Here is a 14,799-nt window from a genome sequence, read left to right on the forward strand (position 1 = left end):
GGGGGCAGAGATGAGTAAGGGGAGAGAAAGGGAAGGAGGGAGAGGGGTACGGAGAAGGAGAGGGAGGAGAGAGAGAGAAAGAGAGAGAGAGAGAGAGAGAGAGAGAGAGAGAGAGAGAGAGAGAGAGAGAGAGAGAGAGAGAGAGAGAGAGAGAGAGAGAGAGAGAGAATGAGAATTTTCTCAGTGTTGGGCATTTAATTCAACTCTGATGACTTCATAAAGATTAAGCTTTAATCTGCCAAAGGCGGATTCTCCAGGCAAACAAAGTGTAGGTGAGTTCTAAAATCCAATCTCTTTCAACATCTGAACCACCAATTGGGGGTTGGGTGACGGTGAACGAAACATTAAGAAGCAACAGGAGTTGGTTTTCGACTCCGGGCTCTTGACACCTCGAGCAGTGGCGAGTTTGGTGGTCTAGGTCGGTAGTAGCGTCCACTCGGCTCCAGTTTCCTACCTACTGGAGCCCTTCGAACTCCAGGGTAGGATTTAGTCTGAAGGGACGCTCGGTATCCTAGCTTCCCTCACATCTCCCTTTGTGTGCCAGCCACCCCATTACCCTTTGTTATCCATAGCCCCTCCCAGCAAAGAGGGGGAGTGTTGGGGACCAGACTACAAGGAGAATGACTTTATTTATTGTTTGTAGTGGGGCGTCAGGCAAGAGCACCCAAGGACATCTTTCACAGCCCCGAGTCTGCCACCCCTTCACGCTCTGGCTTTCGCAGAAGTAAAGGAATCGCGACTGGGGGTGGGAGGGGGATACGCGGTGAGGAGGGAGGGAGTGAATTCATCCCCTCACCCAGACGCTCCCCCCTCCCTTATTGGTTAACGTCCTCTGATTGGCTGAGGGGGTCTGCACGTTGCGCTGGGATTGGGCAGCGGGGCTGTCCAGCGCGTGAGTGTGGGAGCTGGGGAGGGGGCGTTGGCAGGCTTTAGAGGTTTGTTTTGGGGGGGATGTCGGAAGGGGAGGAGGCCCAATGAGCCAGGCTGCCTAAACCCGGTCTGGCCAGGTCGGGTCGGACCGGAGGCTGTGTGGATGACCGGGGGGGTGGGGTCTGAAGTGGGGCGGAGCCCGGGAGTGGCGGTGGCGGCGGCTCGGAGAGGAGGGACGTGCCTGGTCACCGCCCCCTCCTCCCTTCTCTCCCCCCTCCTCCCGCGAGCTGCGAAAGGGGCCAGAGAGGCGGCAGCAGCAGCAGCAGCAGCAGCAGCAGCAGCAGCAGCAGCAGCAGCAACAGCAGCAGCAGCAGCAGCAGCAGTAGCAGCCGCAGCCGCGGCGGCCGGCAGCTCCATCCCCATCTTCCTCCTCCTCCTCCTTTTCCTCCGCCAGCGAGGCTTTCTCTGCCTCGGGAGCGGACTCCCCTAGGGAGCGAGCGAGGGGGCAGACAGGAGGGCGGGCGGGCTGGGGAGAGGAGGCTTCGGCCATGGCTACTACCACCAGCACCACCGGCTCCACCCTGCTGCAACCCCTCAGCAACGCGGTGCAGCTACCCATAGACCAGGTATCCCCTTGGGGGGTCGCGCTCCCCATGACCCTCCCCCTTGCCCCGCCCCCGCTCCGCCGGTTTTGAGATGCCAGTAAAGGGAACGAAGTCGGGGCGTCGGGTGGCATTTAGTCTTTATCTTGCCTCCCTCAATTAATTACACAGGAATCTGGGGTGGGGGTAGGTCAGAGGAACATTCTTCCCCCCCTCCAGTATCCAGTGTGCATCTCTACCGGAGCTAGGGAGAGGGCGATAAACCTGTTATTGTGCAATCACAACGATCCCCTCTGTGCCCGTCTCTCGTCTCCAGTCTCCCCAGCCCCCATCTCCATCCGCACCCCCCACCCCGTCTTGGCTCTCGGGTGGGGGCCAGGGATGGGTATGAGTGCCTGTTCCAGGCATGTTGTGGAGGCTATTTATAAGACGCCCGTGGATTAGGGGGTATTTGGGGGTGGGGGGGTGGTGATGATAGTGGTGGTGGTGAGGGTGATGATGGAAATATGCCTCCCTTCCCGGCTGTGGGGTCCCGGCAAGGTGCACGCACCTCGAATGTCTAGCCTGTAGCTGTTTACTAGCGGTGATCTGCCCGAGTTTGTGGGGGTGCTGAAATCGGGGCTTAGGGGGCTCGCGCGCATCTGCTTCGTTCACCCAGCAGTACAGAGCGGAGCCTCCGGGCCATCCCGCCTCCCCCCCCATCCCCAACCCCTGCACGGTTTCACCTGTACGGGTACACTGGAGCTTCAGGGTGAATCTGTCAAGTGAAGGGATGGAGGGACCAACGGACGCGTGTGTAGGTGTACCTGATATTATTGAGCCTTGTTACACTTTTTAAAAATACAGTTTTCTTGTCCTACTGTGGTGTCCTAATAACAGGCATCAGTTTTAGGAACACTTCGGGGTAGGGAGAAGTAAGGTAGAAAAGTGGGAATTTGGTTTCCCAGTAGAAAAATATGTTAAATTTTTCCATCTCAACGGAAGGAACCCACAGAGATATTTTGCTGTATACGTGCATGGATAGAATTTATATGTATCCTGATTTTACCTTATGTGGAAAGGAATATTGAGGGATAGATGGTTTCAGGAAGACATAACTAATTTTATTCAGAAAACAAAAGTTTGAGTAGTTTTATTTGTGAGGAGAGTCTCTGGAGGTATTGCTAATTGCCGATAGGTTAGAGAATTATTCCAATTTCAAGTCCATAGGTAATTAATTTTTAATTCTAGCTTAATGTTATTACAAATGTGCCTTGATCTGGTAAAGCAACAAGGCTTTCTTGGATAAATATTACAGGGTGTTCATGAATTGTCCTTGATCTTTAATGTGTTGCTTTCATTGATGTCAGGAGGAATTTCACATAAGGTAAGAAAGGGTTAGGAGATGACCCCTGTGTTTGAAACTGCTTATGAGACGCTTGATCTCATAGAGAATATGGCAGTGGGTTTGGCAAGATTTTAAGGAATACCGAGCCCAGATAGGTAGGCATAAAGTTAAAGCTTTTTGAAATCTGAGCATTTATTTCATTAATTTAGGCTAAAACATTTTTATTATTTAAAGTTTAAAGCATTTGCTTTAAGTTTCAGCCAAACTTCAAATAAATTGTTTTAACTTAAACTAATGGAGTAAATACTTAGATTACACTTTAGAGATTATGATTAGTAGATTGTGATTTAAAGGAAGGTACCTCCCCCCCCAAACCCCCCAAACCTTGCATAGAACATCAATAATGCTTAACATTCTTATAAATTGAAATATGTTTCTTAATATTAATCCTCTTATTCAATGCTGTTGACCCAGGTGGTAAAAATTGAATTTATAGGTAAAGAACAAATCATAACCCAGTCCAGTGAAAATTACAATGCCTTTTAAAATAGTTTCTAACTTCTGTACTTTCCATATAATTGGATATGACTTTCATTGTCTCGAATCCTTGACATTTACTATGTTACTATGATACATAAAGTGTGTATCAAGAATTGCCATCATACCTGTGGAGTAGCTGCCTGATAATTCTTATTTTCTTGATCACAGATACAGCCAACCTCTGTGTTCACCTGTTGTAATAGCAACATGTGAAAAAACATTCTTTCCTTTCTATCTAATCTAATATTTGTATATGACTTTTTAAAATTTCACTCTATTAGTTGTTTTTATTATCTGTAATGGACTTTTTTGAACTCTCTCATGTTGAAATCTGAAGGAGAATCAAGAGGGGGAAAAGAGTAAAATTCTTAATCATCTGTAGGTGATCGCTAAACTGTGAGATTTGCCTTTCTCCCGGAACCTTTGACTTGATAATTTAGAATCTTTTGCCTTTATATAATAGGTCTATTTAATCGTGAATTTGGATTGTGGGAGAATTTAATTTTTCCCATTAAGTACCGAGGGAGAATATAGGGTAGCCATTACATAAGGTCTTTTTTAATAGTGGTTATAAAAATTGTTTCTTTGAATAATAACCTAACCTAACTAAGTAATAGCTTAAACATTAGCCAAGGGTTTTAAACAATTGATACACATTTTTGGATAATTGACATTTCAGTGTTATAAAAATGTTAACTCTCACATTGAAAATAATGTTAATCATTATTTGAAGGTCACACATCCATATATATGTATACATGTTTACTTGAAAAGAAGCCTTTAACAAGGAAAAAATAATTTATTATCACAGTAAAACAGTGAGTTGGTTAAAACCAGAATGGTGTGAATCAGTATAGGATAAACTGGGAAATAAAAGGTGTTAAAATATTACCTGTTAGTGTGTGTTGATTTTGTGTCAATTAATTTTACTATACAAATTTAGGAAATTAAAAAATACATTGAAGATACAAAGAAGCAAGGGCACTTCAGGGAAATAATAATAATGTTTCTTGGAATTAATGAAGAAGATAGAATGAATTAGAATTTAAATAATGTAAGAAAATAAGATTACAGAATGAAGGAAAGCACAAAAGAGTTGAAAGAAAATTTTTAATTTAAAAATGAAGATGATGAAGTTGACGAGTCTGTCTTGGATTGATTTATGAATTTTATCAATATGAGTATTTGTTCCAGTGATGTAATTCCATCTTCCATCCTGTATAACCCCTGTCTGTATATTTCCATAAATCCACTAGATAGGGAGATTACCCAGTTTATTTCACCAATTTATTTTTACCAAGAAAAGAAGCAATATGGGGATATGGAGTAGTGGATAGAGCCTTGGCCTACCTCTGAGACTGTGTTAGACCCTGGGCCAATCAAGTGTTCTAGGCAACACTATAAGACTATAAATTGCTGAGAAGGTGCTGACCTGCATTGGGGGAGGCACTTTGCACATTCAGGGATTCTCTATAAGAAAGAAATCACAGACCAGGCCTATCTCTACTCTCAACAATAGTATCTTATTTACCCTGTGGTATCTAAGAGAAAAGCAACTCCCCTCTTTCTTTAGTGGCCTTAAAGTTTAAATAAAAAGAAATATGCAGATGTGGTATATGAGGCTTAAAACATGAAGAGGATTCAGTATCCTTATTGCTTTCTCCAAACCTTGTGCTGTGAATTTATTTCCAAAATTATCTGGAGTGGGTAGCTATTGATAAAAAGATTCATAGACAAAGTTTTAAGGATAAATTTGAAAGAAGCTGTTCTGCAAAAGGGAAAAGATGAATATGCTTTGTAAAAGAGAATCAGCTTAAGTCTTTGACCATTAATAAAGTATTTTAAAGATAATAGAAGACAAAATGAATGCAAAAATAAGATGAATAAGAGAGAATAGATATTCTTAAATCAGCCCGTTTTTCAGAGTGCTTTTAACTAACACATTTTTAGAGGGTGGTAAGTTACTTGTAAATTATCTATCCTTATAAATTATCTGAAGAATTTGTGAGGGGTTATCTTTCCATACTTTTGTTTTTCAGCCATTTTCTTTAGGAACAATTGGTATTACTGCTATCACAATTGAATAGATAGATATCTCTGTAGTCTGATATTTGGCTTGGCATTTTTGGCAAAAAAGTTCAAATTAGTGTATGAGGTCCCTTTTTTTGGAAGACCATGCTAAACCCTTGATTTTGTGTGTTTGAATAGTTATAGTTTGACAAAGCTAGATAATACTTGAAGAGAAGGGAACCCTTTACATTTTTTACTTTACATTGATCCCAGTTCATTCTGTAACTTTTTCATCTATTTTATTCTCACTTTTATTTTAAATAATTTAGCTACTCTTCCTCTCATTTGCTTTTGTTTCCTGGTTATATACAGCATCTTCTATAATTTTCTAAGTTTGTAATGAATTTTTTTTTTTAAGAAAAATATGCTTCAGTTTACACTTAGAGTTCATCAGTTCTCTCTGTAGGTGAATAGCATTTTCCAGCATAAGTCCTTTGGAATTGTCATGGATCATTGTATTTATTAATCAGAGTAGCTAAGTCTTTCACAGTTGGTCCTCATTACAATATTACTGCTATTATGTGCAATGTTCTTTTAGTTCTACTCACTTCACTTTACATCAGTTTATATAAGGCTTCCCAGGTTTTTATAAAACAATCTCTTTCATCTTTTCTAACAACACAATGGTATTTTAACACAATCTTATACCACAACTTGTTCAGTTGTTCCCCAATTGATGGGCATCCTTTCAATTTCCAATTCTTTGCTACCAGAAAAAAGAGTTGCTATAAATATTTTTGTATATATGAATCCTTTGCCTTTTTTTCTTTCATTTCTTTGGGATATAAAACTAGTAAAAGTTTTTCTGGGTCAAAGATTATGCACAGTTTTATAGCCCTTTGGGCATATTCCAAACTGTTTTCCAGAATGGTTGGACCAGATTACAGCTCCACCAATAGTGCATTAGTATAATTTTTCTACATCTCCAGTATATATTTTCCTTTTATGTTATGTTAACCAATTTGATGGGTGTGAGGTGCTATGTGAGAGTTGTTTTAATATGCCTTTCTCTAATTGTTCATGATTTAGAGCATTTTTTCATATGACTATTAATACTTTTGATTTCTTCTTCTGAAAACTGCCTTTTCATATACTATGCCCATTTATCAATTGGAGAATGCCTCTTATTTTTACAAATTTGGCTCAGTTCCATATATTTGAGAAATTAGACCTTTATCAAAGAAACTTGCTGTAAACTTTTTTTTCCTGGAGTTCCATGTTTCCCTTCTAATTTTGGCTGTATTAGTTTTGTGTGTACAAAAACCTTTTAAATTTCATGTAATCAAAATTATCCATTTAACTTCTCACGATCCTCTTTATCTTTTGTTTGGTTATTAACTCTTCCCATATCCATAGATCTTATAGGTAATTGTTTCCATGCTCCATTAACTTGCTTATGATTTCGACCTTTATGTTTAAATCATCTACCTTGTTTTGGGCTTATCTTGGTATATCATCTGAGATGTTGGTCTGTGTCTAGTTTCTGCCAGACCACCAGACTGCTTTTCAGTTTTCCCAGCAGTTTTTCTCAAAAAGTGAGTTCCTACACTAAAAGCTTGGATCTTTGGATTTATGAAACACTACATTGCTGTGGTCATTTACTACTGCGTATTGTGTACCTCACTGATCCACCATTCTATTTCTTATATGCTATCAAATTTTGTAATATAGTTTGAGATCTGGTACTGCTAGGCTGTCTTCCTTCACTTTATAAAAAATTGATTCCCTTAATCCTTTTGTTCCTCTAGATGCATTTTGTTAATTATTTTTTCTAGTTCTATATAATAATTCTTTGGAAGTTTGGTATGGCACTCAATAAATTAATTTAGGTAGCATTACCATTTTATTATATTGGCTCAGCCTACCTATGAGCCATTACTATTTCTAATATTGTTTAGATCTGTTATTATTTGTGTGAAAAGGGTTTTGTAATGGTGTTCAAATAATTCCTATGTGTGTCTTGGCAGGTAGACTCCTAAGTATTTAATTTCTCTACAGTTATTTTACTCTTTCTTTTTACAGTTATTTTAAATGAAATTTCCCTTTCTATGTCTTCCTGCTGGGTTGCAATGTATTATTAATTGGTACTTATTCATTGACATTTAACCAACTATGTGACCTTAGCTGTCACTTCACCTTAGAGTCACTTCACCTTGGCTGGGCCTTAGCTTCCACATCTGTAAAATTTGAAGGTATTGAACAAATTGGTGTCTTATCCCTTCTGGCTTTTGTGTTCTCTCACTATGACCATACAAATTAATATTCTACAAGGTTATATGAAATTCAAAGGCTAACAGTAGCTGGCCGATAGAATTTAATGATAATTTGGGGGGGTTTAGAAGAGGTATCCACTCATTTATGGCTCATACTAGGTAATCTCTGAGGTCTCTTCTAATGTTAAAATTGTTTCTTTATAGGGGGAGGGGTGAGAGAGCAATAATGGAAGCTACAGAAGTTTTGAATCAAAAGCTTGGTTTTAACTTACATTTTTGATGTTAGGCAAATATAACACTTCCCAATAAATAGATAATTTAGACTAGAGTTTCAACATTTTTTTTGGCTAGAAATATCTACTTTTGTTAGGTGGTTTTTTTTTTTTGGTGGGGCAATGGGGGTTAAGTGACTTGCCCATGGTCACACAGCCAGTAAGTATCAAATGTCTGAGGCCAGATTTGAACTCAGGAACTCCTGAATCCAGGGCCGGTGCTTTATCCACTGCACCACCTAGCCACCCCCGAAATATCTACTTTTAATTAACCTGAAGTCTGTGATCATTGAATAGTGGAGGATTGCTGGATTGGTGACAGTGTAATCTTCTAGGCCTGGGGTGATGAAATTATGGGTTGGTAGGCTCACAGTAAAAATCTCATGTTAGAGTAAAGAAAGGTCATAACTGTCCACTGTGCTTCCCACTTTAAAGAGAATTCTGGTAAGCTGTGAAGATAGGAGATATGGTAGATGGGAAATATCTCTGCTAACTCTACAGATCTGCGATTTGAAGTTCTGAGATTTATTAGAATATTCTGATCTATTTTAGTTAGCTAATTTATAGCATTAGCAGCAAGAAACAAAAAGTAAGTATAATGTATAAATATAGAAACTTGATGGAGTACAAGCATATCTTATCTTTATTCCTTTATTTTACTTTGTACTTTGTGTGGTTATCCTTATTTTCATTCTATTCTTACTCTCTTACAGTTATTTATAGTAAAAAAAAATCAGTTATCTAGAACTGAACTCTTTAAAGATTTACTTTTTGGGGTTATGCCACTTTCAGTAGAGGCAGGCTTCAGTATAAGCTTACACTGGGAATTTATTTTTAAAAAACACATATGACTTGGGGGCAGCTAGGTGGCGCAGTGGATAGAGCACTGGCGCTGGAATCAGGAGTTCCTGAGTTCAAATCCGGCCTCAGACACTTAACACTTACTAGCTGTGTGACCCTGGGCAAGTCACTTAACCCCAATTGCCTCACTAAAAAAAACCAAAAAAACTCCCCAAACACATATGACTTGCCAGGGGTTCTCTTCTTGTCAATGTATACATAACTCTGATTGTTTACACCTTTTTTGTGTCCATGATATACCTTTATGGTTAAGTTCATTTGAGTAATTATGAGATTTAAAAATTGATTATTAAGACAATGTGATAAAGTAGGAAAAGTACTGAATTTGAGAGTTAGAGGACCTTTACTCTTGTCCCAGCTTTGCCAATAACTAGCTATATGAACCTAGGTTAATCATGTTATTTTTCTAGAATTCTGGTTCATCATGAGTTAAATGAGTAAGTTGTACTAGATCCATATTTAAGTAAGACAATTTTCTGGAATTAAATTTTGCCATTTGTAAAATGAGTGGGTTGAACTAAGTTATTGTTAAAGTCTCTTCTCTTTGTTCAGTATTCTGTGTTTTCTAAATCAGCACAGTATTCTATATTTCTGAGAAATTTTTGACAAAGCGTGGAGCAAATGTATGGTTTTTTTGCCTAATTAGAAAATTGAGTTAACCAGGCAGCCCCATGTCCCGAGCATATTATAGTCTATCAGATTTTAAAATCATATTCACTTTATTCATAATCAAGAAAGTAATTTCTTTTACATTTTTTCTTGCTAAATTTGCTTCTTTATATTAATTCTTCTTTCAATTTTTCTCTAAAGTAGAGGAATAGGGAAGCAGACACAAAGGTTGACTGGATTTAGCTAGGCTTAGAATCCAATTTGAAAGAATTCATTTTTTTTTTACTTTCATTTCCAAATACACAAGATGGGAATAGTGCAATGAAGGGATATAGAAAGATATTTATTTTATTTTTTAAAATTCCATTACCTTTCTCAATATAGGCCCAAACTAATATTTTTATGAGACTTTTTCTTTATCACTGACAAGGCTGAAGACATGGGTAGGATGGATTTGATGTTATAGGAGATGGCTTCAAATTATACCTGTATTATTAATACTAGATTCTATAGTAACTAGGGTGACCTCAATTTTAGAATGAGGGGTTGGACTAGATGAACTCTGAGGTAACTTCTAGCTCTAAATCTTCAATTCTCAGCGTGCTTAGAAAATTTTCAGATGGCCCAGAATTGGAAGAGGTAGCTAATATCATTGGTAGCAGATTGGAGATTCAGAAATTCTTTCCGCAGGACTGAGGGATGAATTGATGCTACTTTGTATAATTCTTTAGGGACAACTGTATAATTTTGCGTTTACTTTTTTTTTTTAGTGAGGCAATTGGGGTTAAGTGACTTGCCCAGGGTCACACAGCTAGTAAGTGTTAAGTGTCTGAGGCCCTATTTGAACTCAGGTACTCCTGACTCCAGGGCCGGTGCTCTATCCACTGCGCCACCTAGCTGCCCCATTGCGTTTACTTTTAAAATATCAGCTTCACAAATTCAGTGTGTTGGTGGAGCTGTCAGGGAGATGGAGAAGAAAGAAAGGTCAGGAGGGGGGACTCTAATGTAATAGCAATTCACTTGACAAAGATCAATGTAAGTCATTTGTTGACATGACTACTACAAAAGATACCTAGATTGTGGGAGGTCATATTACAATCCACTATGGTATAATGGTTAGAGAGCTGGACTGGGATTGAGGAAATAACATTCAAGGCACCCACCTGACATACATTGACTCTGTGACTCTGGACAAGTCATTTAATCCCTCTCCTCAGCTAAGACTATAAATTGCAGAACAGCTGCACATCCTAAAGATGAGTTTCCTTATCAAGAGTTCCCTCAAGGATGAAATAACATGTCTGCATTTGGCATTATATTGGATTCGGAGGTAGAGTGGAAGGGAAGGGCCCTTCAGATGTCCACACAAGGGTTTCTTCACTGTGACGGACCTCAGAGATGAGGGGTTGATGTTGAAGAACAGTTTTGTGCAGTTAGGGGGCGGGCTGATTGTATGCAGAAAGATGCCACCAGGTGGTTAGGGATTGTTGTAGTGGTCTTTGACTGAGTCAGATAGAAGTGAGAACTCCACACAAACTGACCAAAAGAAGTTCCAATTTGAAGATTTTTTTGCATTCTGTAGGAGTTTGTACATGACAAGGGTCACAGTTTTGGAAATAGTCTTGAAAGTTAACACCCTTTAAAAATGGAAGGTTGGAATTTCACACTGCTAATGTTACATTCTGTCTGCAGATCCAACAACACAGCTGTGCATTGGTTTACATAGAATGAAAAAATAGCCTTGATAAAGTATCATTTAAAAAATTTGATCTAGCTACTAATAGAGAAATCCTTAGAAAGACTTGTAATAACCTAATCTGTGCCTATCAAACTTAGACAAAATGCTATATATTCTTCCAATTCTTTGAATTTGGGACTTATTTAAAATATCCTGTTGTACCGTATATGATGTCAGGCCTGCTTCATTCCTAGACTCAGTTGTTAAAATGAATTATATCATGACTACTAGAAGTGACAGTGGATTTTTGGTGAGAAAATGAAAGGCAGGAAGCAAAAGTAGGGAGTGGAGTATAGATAATAGGATTAGATAGTTCATGATAGATTTCTTTTTTTTTCTCTTTTAGTTCTTTTTTGAACATTTTTTAAATGGTGAGTTCCAAATTCTATCCTCTCCTCCAGTCTCCCCCACCCCATTCATTGAGAAAGCATGCAATATGATACCCATTATTCATGTAAAGTAATACAAAATATTTCCATATTAGCCATATTGCTCCCCGCCAAAGCAAGAAAACAAAGTGAAAAAAGTGTGCTTCAATTTGCTCTCACAGTTCATCAGTTTTCTCTGGAAGTGGATAACATTTTTCATCATGAGTCCTTTGAAAATGTCATGGATTGGGGCAGCTAGGTGGCACAGTGGATAGAGCACCGGCCTTGGAGTCGGGAGTACCTGAGTTCAAATCCGGCCTCAGACACTTAACACTTACTAGCTGTGTGACCCTGGGCAAGTCACTTAACCCCAATTGCCTCACTAAAAAAAAAAAAAAGAAAGAAAGAAAATGTCATGGATCCTTATATTGATGAGAATAGCTAAGTCTTTCATAGTTGTTCACTGCATACAGTGTTCTGGCTCTTCTCACTTGACTTTTCATCAGTTCATACAAGTTTTCTCAGGTGTTTCTGAACCCATCCCCTTTGTCATTTCTTATAGCCCATTACTATTTCATTACAATCCTATACCACAACTTCTTCAGCCACTCACCAATTGATGGGGGTCCCTTTAATGTCTAATTCTTTGCCACTACAAAAAGAGGTGCTAGAAATATTTTTGTACATATATGTCCTTTCCCTTCTTCTTTGATATCTTTGGGATAAAGAACTAATAATGGTATCGCTGGGTCAAAGGTTATGCACAGTTTTATAGCCTATTGGGCATAATTTAGGATAGATTTCTTAAACAACAACTGTTGGAGCCAAGATGGCGGAGAGGAAGCAGCAAGCTGCCTGAGCTCTCCTTCTGTTCCCTCAAAACGAACATTAAATCAAGCCTCTGGACAGATTCTGAAACTACAGAACCTGCAAAGAGACAGAGAGACACAGTCCTCCAACCAGAGATAATTTAGAAGACTTCAGGAAAAGGTCGGTCTGACTCGGGCAAAAGGGAGGCCCAGCGCAGGGCAGCAACCCAGCGCCGAGGGGGTCAGGGCAAGTCAGCAGGAGCTGCGGGCCACAGCCGAACAACTGAGGCTCCCGGAACCTGGTTCAAAAATCTGGTGGCCAAGAAGGACAGTGGAAAAACTTACCTGCACCGGCCGAGAGGGCCATGAACGGCGGGATCAGACGCCGGGGTCTGGCGCCTGGCTGGCCGAGCACAATCATACAGGAAGTGCAGGGCGGGGCATCTCCACACACCATAAAGGCCTCAGAGTAAAAGCCTGGTCACACAGCACCTATACACCTGCACAAGAAGCCCAAAACAGGGACCCCTGGTGCCCCCAGAGCAGACCTCAACTTAAAGAATAAATAAATAAGCTGCAATAATGAGTAAGAAGCAAAAAAGAGCCCTCTCCATTGAGAGCTTCTGTATCAATAGGGAAGAAGCCAACACAAACTCAGATGAGGACAATAGCCTCAAATTGTCTACATCTGAAGCCTCACAAGGGAAGGTGAATTGGTCGCAAGAACAAAAAGCCTTCCTGGAAGAGCTCAAAAAGGATTTTAAAAATCAATTGCAAGAGGTAGAAGAAAAAATGGGGAGAGAAATGAAAGCAAAACAAAAAAACTATGAAAAAAGAATCAGCAGCTTAGAAAAGGAAGCTGAAGAAAACAAAGCCTTAAAAAATTCATTTGGCCAAATGGAAAAAAAGCTGCATAATCTCACTGAAGAAAACAATACCTTAAAAAATTCACTTAGCCAAATGGAAAAAAGGTGCATAATCTCACTGAAGAAAACAATACCTTAAAAAATTCACTTAGCCAAATGGAAAAAAAGGTGCATAATCTCACTGAAGAAAACAATGCCTTAAAAATTAAAGTGGGACAGTTGGAAGATAAGGAATCCATGAGACACCAAGAATCAGTCAAGCAGAATAAAAAAAATGAAGAAATAGAAGAAAATGTGAAATACCTCATTGGAAAGACAACTGATCTGGAAAACAGATCGAGGAGAGACAATTTGAGAATCATTGGACTGCCTGAAAGCCATGACCAGAAAAAGAATCTAGATACCATATTCCAGGAAATTATTAAGGAGAACTGCCCTGATATCATAGAATCAGAGGATAAAATCATCATTGAAAGAATCCATCGATCACCTCCTGAAAGAGACCCCAAAAGGAAAACTCCAAGGAATATTGTAGCCAAATTCCAGAATTATCAGGTGAAGGAGAAAATACTCCAAGCAGCCAGAAAGAAGCAATTTAAATATCATGGAGCCACAGTCAGGATTGCTCAGGACCTGGCAGCTTCAACATTAAAGGACCGCAAGGCTTGGAATATGATATTCCGGAAGGCAAAGGAGATTGGATTGCAGCCGAGAATCTATTACCCAGCAAAAATGTGCATTTTCTTTCAGGGGAAAAGATGGACATTTAATGACATTGGCGACTTTCAATCTTTCCTGGTGAAAAGACCAGAACTGAATAGAAAATTTGATCTCAACATACAAGACTCAAGAGAAGTTTAAAAAGGTAAACAGAGGGGAAAAAAAAAGTTACCCTATTAGGTTAAACTGTTTATATCCCTACACAAGAAGATAATACTCATAACTCTTAAGAACTGTAAATGTATTTGGGCAGAGAGAAGGACTTTATATAGAGGGTATAAATATAAATTGTCTTTGATGTGATGATACAAAAGAATTAAGGGGATAAAAAGGGAGTCTATGGGGAGGAGAGGAAAGGGGAGGTGGAATGGGATGAATTATATCATATGAAGAGGTGGAAAAAAACCTATTATAATAGAGGGAAAGAAAGGAGGGGTGAACATTGTTTCAACCCTATTCTCATTAGATTTGACTCAAAGAGGGAATAACATATACGTTCATTGGGATAAAGAAACTTAACTCATTCTTTAGGGAAACAAAAGGGGAAGGGAAAGGGGGGGGACTGATAGAAGGGAGGACAAAAGCAAGGGAGAAAAGGGTAAAGAAAAGAGAGGGGGTGATAAAAAGGGAGGGCAGATTGGGGGAGACAGGGGTAAGAAGTAAAACGTCGGTGAGAAGGAATAGGGTGAAAGAAGGGGGGAAAAGTACAAAGGGGGTAAATAGAATGGAGGGGAATAGACAGTCAGTAATAATAACTGTGAATGTGAATGGGATGAACTCTGCTATAAAACGGAAGCGAATTGCAGAGTGGATTAAAAACCAGAACCCTACAATATGCTGTTTACAAGAAACACATTTGAAGCAGAGAGATACACACAGAGTAAAGGTAAAAGGCTGGAGCAGAATATATTATGCCTCAGCTAAAGTCAAAAAG

General features: G+C 39.4%; 1 protein-coding gene across 1 annotated transcript in view; it reads left to right on the forward strand.

Moving 5' to 3' along the window:
* Positions 1-1,173: 1,173 nt before the first annotated feature.
* The window catches only part of MBOAT2 (membrane bound O-acyltransferase domain containing 2), a 173,983-nt gene continuing 160,357 nt past the window's right edge, over positions 1,174-14,799 (forward strand). Inside the window, exon 1 of the mRNA XM_043987415.1 lies at positions 1,174-1,496. Within this exon, the coding sequence (XP_043843350.1) occupies positions 1,419-1,496 (78 nt within the window). The 5' untranslated portion in view covers positions 1,174-1,418. The remainder of the gene's footprint in view (positions 1,497-14,799) is intronic.

This window comes from Dromiciops gliroides, chromosome 2 (genome assembly GCF_019393635.1).
Source record: "Dromiciops gliroides isolate mDroGli1 chromosome 2, mDroGli1.pri, whole genome shotgun sequence".
Taxonomy (NCBI): domain Eukaryota; kingdom Metazoa; phylum Chordata; class Mammalia; order Microbiotheria; family Microbiotheriidae; genus Dromiciops; species Dromiciops gliroides.